Source organism: Fusarium oxysporum, chromosome 9, assembly GCF_000149955.1.
Source record: "Fusarium oxysporum f. sp. lycopersici 4287 chromosome 9, whole genome shotgun sequence".
Lineage (NCBI taxonomy): Eukaryota > Fungi > Ascomycota > Sordariomycetes > Hypocreales > Nectriaceae > Fusarium > Fusarium oxysporum.
In genome coordinates, this window is record NC_030994.1 from 1,843,425 (window position 1) to 1,849,814 (window position 6,390).

General features: G+C 49.0%; 2 protein-coding genes across 2 annotated transcripts; one reads left to right on the forward strand and one right to left on the reverse strand.

Moving 5' to 3' along the window:
• Window positions 1-934: 934 nt before the first annotated feature.
• On the reverse strand, window positions 935-5,122 carry FOXG_09482 (uncharacterized protein). The gene is made up of 6 exons (XM_018388670.1): window positions 4,065-5,122; window positions 3,610-3,986; window positions 3,447-3,542; window positions 2,737-3,384; window positions 2,563-2,683; window positions 935-2,509 (listed from the first exon to the last, which is right to left on the reverse strand). Exons 2-6 carry the CDS (start codon window positions 3,967-3,969, stop codon window positions 2,310-2,312), a joined length of 1,425 nt encoding a protein of 474 aa, XP_018246769.1. The 5' UTR covers window positions 3,970-3,986; window positions 4,065-5,122; the 3' UTR covers window positions 935-2,309.
• A 995-nt stretch (window positions 5,123-6,117) lies between these two features.
• On the forward strand, window positions 6,118-6,389 carry FOXG_09483 (uncharacterized protein; the record flags this gene model as incomplete). Its single annotated transcript, XM_018388671.1, has 3 exons — window positions 6,118-6,183; window positions 6,242-6,336; window positions 6,377-6,389. The coding sequence occupies 3 exons, from the start codon at window positions 6,118-6,120 to the stop codon at window positions 6,387-6,389; spliced, it is 174 nt and encodes a 57-aa protein (XP_018246770.1).
• Window position 6,390: the final 1 nt, after the last annotated feature.

A 6,390-nucleotide genomic window follows, 5' to 3' on the forward strand; every position in this document is an offset into this window, starting at 1 on the left:
CAGCGCATTTTACCAACACATAAAAGCTAGTTATATCAACGCTTTAATTGCGTATGATTTAACTTTCATGCTGTTGTCCTTCGTTGCTCACGTCAACACGAGTTACGAGCCGAGTTCAGACGTTGAAACATCTGCAGCAACGATATATGCATCAAGTATCAGCAACTTAACGCTATGGACACAAAACTTTCGTTGCAGCAAAATAAAGTAACCAACAGCTGAACGTTACGCAATTACATTGGACCAAGTAAATGCATGTAGAAATCTTCTTGGTCTTGACTCCTCACTCGGCTCTTCCCAGCTAACAGCAAAAAGTCAAAAAGAAGCCCACCACTGTAACCACTACATCAGGTGCCTACTGAAGGCCGTAGGTACACGAGCAAAACAGAAACGTGCGAGATTTGCGGCGCTTTAGGCTTGTTTCCCAGTCTGCTCTACTACCCTGCCACAACAACAAGGGGGTACGCCGCAGTGGACAGGTTGTGATGATCCCCCTCTATCAACTGTCAAATCACCACTGACTTTTACTCAACGATGCACATATTCTGCCTTTCCACGCGCAATCAGAGTCGATCCGATTTACAACGTGGCAAAACAAGGGTAATTTTTAACAGTACATACAGTATCTTGTTGCCTCTGGTCAGCGGGGTCATTATCAGCCCTTCCCGGCTATCCTCTGCTACTATGTACGCGCGCACCAGAATTTGGCTTATGACTCTGCCTCTGACATGAGCGACACACAACACATACACCCCGGAAATTACCATTCATTGATCGATACCTCCCTCAGTCGGTCAGCTTACGATCTCAATTTCCCAATACAAATCTATTATCATTGGCATTATCCTTAACTTGCCTACCTAGGTATGCTGTCATCATCAACATGGGTTCTCTCATAATCTACAGCCCAATAGGTATTACTACCCATGCCATAGACGTTAGCCAATTAACCCACCATGTTAAAAATGACGTCCTTTTCAGGGTCCTGAGGAGTTACCACGGAATAAAAATCAAGTTTCACATTCTAAACGGCTCCCGGCCCTTCTCACCGTATCTGGTAGGACAAGACGGTAGCCTGTAGGTATCAAACCCCAGAGCCTCTTCTGCCCCGTTTATTTCGTTGGCGTTTCATGAGCTTGCCATCCCATCTGTCCATCCATCCAATCTGAACCTACGTGGCTCCTGCGTCTATTTACACATTTACTGGGGTTCACTGGTGCCAAATATCTAACACGTAGGCCTGTTGCTATGCCAATTCACATGTAGAAACCTCACTTCTCAGCTTGGGCATCATTATCGAGATGGAAACTTTGAAGACTGGCAACATCTCGGCAGAACGGTTCGATTGTGGTGTCACCCTACGCCATTATCCAATTGATCAGAGAAAGGCCGAGGGTTCCACGACCGATAGTCAAGTGAGATTGTCTTGTTGTTTTATTCATCCGTTTCATCAACTGCCGCCGTCTTGTCGCCTAATTTTCTTCGAGAGAATCCTATGCACCTCGAGCAACATCCGCCAACGACCCCCAACCTGCGTGTCTCCGACATCTTCCACTTCCTCACCTTTTATCATCAATCTTACAGAGTCGTCAAGTCGTCGTTCCATCATATCGTGTGCGAGAAGTATTAATGAAAAAGGAGAAAGAAGAAAAATGTCCCGTTAAGAAAGAAAAAGGTCGCCGCTAAATACATAGGTGAGAATCCACGGAATGGAACTGCCACCCCCTTCGCCAGCCATTGAAATATCAATCAGATGCTCCATGAGACACAAGAATGGATGAAACGCTCATGACGTCGTCAGATAGGGAAAATTAAAGTGCCAGACTGGCTCCTGACTTAATGCAACAAAGTCAAGGTGAAGAAATGTTGGTGGTATCCTAGAATTAGCGCTCGTACAGAGAGAGATAGAGATTGAGATTGAGAGAGATTTGAGAAACATGTGGCGCTCCCTGACTTTTATCGACGAAACAGGAATATAAGAGAAGAGAAGAGAGAAATGCATACATCCGTTTGTAAGCAAGAGAGGAAAATTGCCCTTTTTTTCCCATAACACGGAACGGGGGTATCACAGGCCTGAACTGTAATAATGCTTGAAGATACTGAGAAAAGAGTAATGGAAGCAACAGAAGCAAGCACAAGAGAGAAATCCACAGAAACGTGAGAAAGAAGAAAGGGGAATCATGAAAAGCGGACAAAGAGAAACCCGTCCCGGGGCATGATCAAGTGGTAGACACCTCCGCCCCGATACCACCATGTCCAGCTTTCGTCCAGCTTTTTGGCTTGTCTTGCTCTGGTTTGGTTGTTGCCCCCTAGGCCTGATAACCACCAAATCCATTGTTGAAGTTCTGTCCAGGGCGAGGCTGGGCCCATTCAGCATTGGGAGGCTGTTGGCCCCTGCCGTAGCCGCCCGCGCTTTGAGGAGCAGCATATCCCATTGGTGATCCAGCATAGCCGGCCGGTGATCCAGTTTGTGGTCCACCGTAGTTTCCAGGCTGTCCTCCGTACTGGGCTAAGTCATTGTCAGCTACTGCTACGATTAAGCTTTGCTCACATTTCGCTTACCACCGTACTGAGGATAGTATGTAGGCGTGCCCGGGAAGCCAGGAGCTTGAGCACTCTGTGGGCTGTAAGGCTGAGCAGGGTCAAAGGCTCCTTGAGCACTAGGCGTCTTGTCCTTGCCCCACTGTGGTCAATTGTCAGCTGCCATCTCTGAATTGCAACACGGGTAAAACATACACTGCACTTGAGGGGTCGTCCGTTAACGTTATACCCGTTCATCTGGCAGATCGCCATAGCCGCGTTCTCGTGGGTATCCATCTTAATGAAAGCAAAACCTCGATCGGCCTGGAATCGAGACTCAACAACGAAACCGAAGTTTTGGAACAGAGGAACCACATCGTTGGGAGTTGTGTAAGGTGTAAGGTTGCCGACATAGACAGTTGTCTGCCAGCTGGGAGTTTGAGTCAGAATAACCTCGTAACTAGCGACGCCATGTGCTGGGAATTGGTGGTGCCCGTAAGGGGTGGTAGGCGTCATGCCCATCGCCTGCATAGCTTGCTGCTGGGCCATTGAAGGTTGGCCCTTCTGGTTTGCCCAATTGCATCGGATGGCTCGCGAGCCGAGCCACTCGCCGTCCATGGAGCTCAGAGCCTTTTCGGCTTCAGGGCGGTCGCGGAAGGCAACAAAACCGTAACCTCGAGATCGGCCGGTCTTCATATCCCACATGACACGAGCCTCTGAAACGGAACCAAAAGCAGAGAAAGCTTGAAGGAGGACCTCATCGTTGACTTCGTTGGACAAATCACCGACAAAGATGTGGAAATGATTCGAGGTGTCCTCCTTGTTGGTAGTGTTCGACTGATAGGCCCAGTTGACTCGGATTTCCTAAGCTACGGTTAGCGGGCGACGTTCGAGATGTTGTTGGATTTCGTTGAGGGGCAATGTACCGATTGGTGAACTCGTCGTCCATTGAGGGTCTGCATAGCACGCTCAGCGGCACCAGGGTCGTCATACTCGACAAAGCCATAGTTATAACCACGCGCCTGTGAATGCACTGTTAGCCCACCATGCCACATCCACAAAATTTCTTAGGATTGTAGCAAGACCTACGTTCTTGTCGGGAATGATCTTGACGTTCTGAACATGACCCGTAGTCTCGAAGATCTGACGCAAGACTTCCTCAGTTACACGCTGGTCCAAACCACCAATGTAGAGGGCACGCTTGTTGGGCTCAGGGGCAGCACGACGGAAGCCACCTGCACTGGTGGGCGACATGATGCCTCCTTGATCGGCAGCGGATCTGGGGGAGGTGATGGCAGTCGGGATCGGGTTGGTATTCTGAGGGATATGCAGAGGCGGAGGGGCCATAGGCTGTCCATTCTGGCCAGCTTCGAAGCCAGGGGCGCCGGCACCAGCCTGAGGGGGGGGAGGCAGCTGGCCTGGGTTAGAGGGCGTTCCAGCGTCGGCCATGTTGTATGATATCGTGTCTGGGGTGATGATCAAGAAGGATGAGTAACGGAAGGATAGGACGACAAAGCAGAGGTAGAAGAGGAATTGGAGGCTACCTATGAGCTGTGTTGTACTGAAGTCGGTCGGTCGAGGTGGAGAGTCGGCGGTCGGTGACAATATGTACCTGTACCTCCTAGCGTTTGACAGGACAGGGGTCCAACTGGACGAGTAGACAACCTGGAGCTAAGAGTGACACGGTGGGCACAGGGAGAGAGAGAGGGGCCGGCGTCTGGGTCTGGTCTGACAACGGGGTCCAGACGAAAGCTTTGGGACTGGGGTGGGAGGTTGTAGTGGAAACTCCAACGTCTGAAATCTCCAAGAAGCGGTTGATGGCGACGCGAACGAAGGCGCAAGCTTTCGGAGAGGAGCGATCGAATTGTTGCGCGTGCGTGCAGTTTGGCACAGTAACACAGGAGCGGAACGAGACGGTGGCCTTGGCTTGATCGTGGCCGGTTGTGAGACGTGGGGGGGTTTAATTTGATGGAGATGAGAGCTGGTCGACAGGCTGAAAGAAGGCGTGCAGATGGTGCTTTTCCGTAGCCTGGCGCGCACAGAATCGAAGACCGGCAAAGAGACGTAGAAAAGGCAGAAACTGACTCAAATAAAGAGACAAGTTGAGAGCAACAAGAGAGGAGATGGCGTGACAGAAGAGAGCTACAATAGAGAAGCAGTGTGATACGATGATGGAAGTCGATGATATGAAAAGGAAATTGAACGGAGGAACCGAAAGGAACCGTAAAAGCCCAAAAGAAACCTGATACAAGGACCACTCCAACGAGATTATGACTATGAATGCTTGAGAGGAGAGAAGTAAAAGAAGAAGCTGACGAGAAGTGGATGATGGAGGGGCATACATAGCCTTACATATGGACGGATATCGCCTTGTACCTCTCACTGCATAGTTCATCGTACAGTGAGCTGAGGTACACGGGCGGTGGTTGGTCGGTAAGGTAGGTAAGGTAAGGTGCTTTCCCTTACCGACTCTCGAAGCCCGACAGACCATGCATGTATATTGATCAGCGATTGGTTGTTTGTTGTTCTAGGCGCCATGATTTGACCAAAGTGTCAGGGTTAAGAGTGAAGGAAGAGGGGAATGGGATAGAGCCGAACAAACTGCATTGGACCTTGGAGAAGCGGGCAGAGGGTTTGCATGGGCTGAGCTGGGACTCGAAGTAGCTTATATCATGTCACATAAGTTATCACATATCAACTATTTTAGCATAGGTAATCCTTACAACAAGTGGTGAAGGGGAGCTGCATGTTAATATAGGTGTAATTCGATGTATGTACATGTACTTGGCCCTCCAACTTGTCTCTGCTACAGCGACCCATCCATTACCTACTGGCCTTATAGAGCATTGGCATATTCCCCTGGAATTGAATACTTGAGGGGTATAAAGTTTATATAAAGACGTCAAAGACAGACTTGGCTGGAGACCAAGAATAAGAGCAACGTTGAGCTTTGCAAAAGTCAGAGGTGATGATTGGAGGGCAAAGGTGTAAGTGGTTAAACTGGGGTCATTTCCTTCAAAGTACCTTAACGGAGGGCGATAGCCCAGGAACGACATAAATATAAGCAGATCTATGTACCGAAGCAGTTCTTTTGGATATATGGCATTTTTTTTATAGTCAGATCTCCAAGGCTATGTCAGTAGGTACAGCTAACTCTTCTAGATGCCAACGTTTTCTTTTTGCCAAGCAACCCGTTCCGTACGATCAGGACTGCAACACTCAAAGGTCTCAATCATATGGCTCGTACACAGATATTTAGGCTCTAAAAGGCTCCCAGAGTTTCCCTAAGGATAAAAATATGCGAAGCTACTTTCAATTTTCAGCGAGTCTGGTTGGTTGCTCACGGTTGTCCTTGTCAGTGAATCCATCCAACTCAAAACCTTAGTGAGGTGCACGTGATGTCGTTCCTCTGGACGCGCTTAACACTTAACCTGGGGCTGAACTGGGTCTAGCAAGAAGTGCACCTCTTGGGCTCTCCCTAACTTTGTTCAGCAACGACGATATCTGACCGTCCTTTGACAACTAAACTAACATAACTTCCCATAATTCGTTTGAACGGCTTCTCAGTATCTACCAGAACTGTCGCCTGGTACAGCCATGGCTTCCCAATCTCATCAGGAGCCGGACCCGCTGGATGTCTTGCAGAATATGGTCAACGATGTCGTAAGTGTCACCTCCATCCTTATAATGACTTGAACAAATTTCTGACGCTTCGTTACAGCTGGTACATACTGGTAAGGCTCTCAGAGCTTCCCGCAAGGATGCTCAAGGGAGTACGCAGTCTACTCAGTCAACCCTCAAGTCCAAGTTGCCCGAGTCTATTGACGGTTTCCGGGAAGCCTTACACAAGCTCGAGTGGGATATTGTAAG

Bases quoted from the DNA above. Each gene is read 5' to 3' on its own strand.
- FOXG_09482 (XM_018388670.1), bottom strand. From the start codon at position 3,969: ATGGCCGACGCTGGAACGCCCTCTAACCCAGGCCAGCTGCCTCCCCCC. The intron at 3,385-3,446 runs GTACATTGCCCC...ACCGTAGCTTAG, and splicing joins GACGACGAGTTCACCAATCG to GAAATCCGAGTCAACTGGGC. The intron at 2,684-2,736 runs GTATGTTTTACC...AATTGACCACAG, and splicing joins GACGACCCCTCAAGTGCAGT to TGGGGCAAGGACAAGACGCC.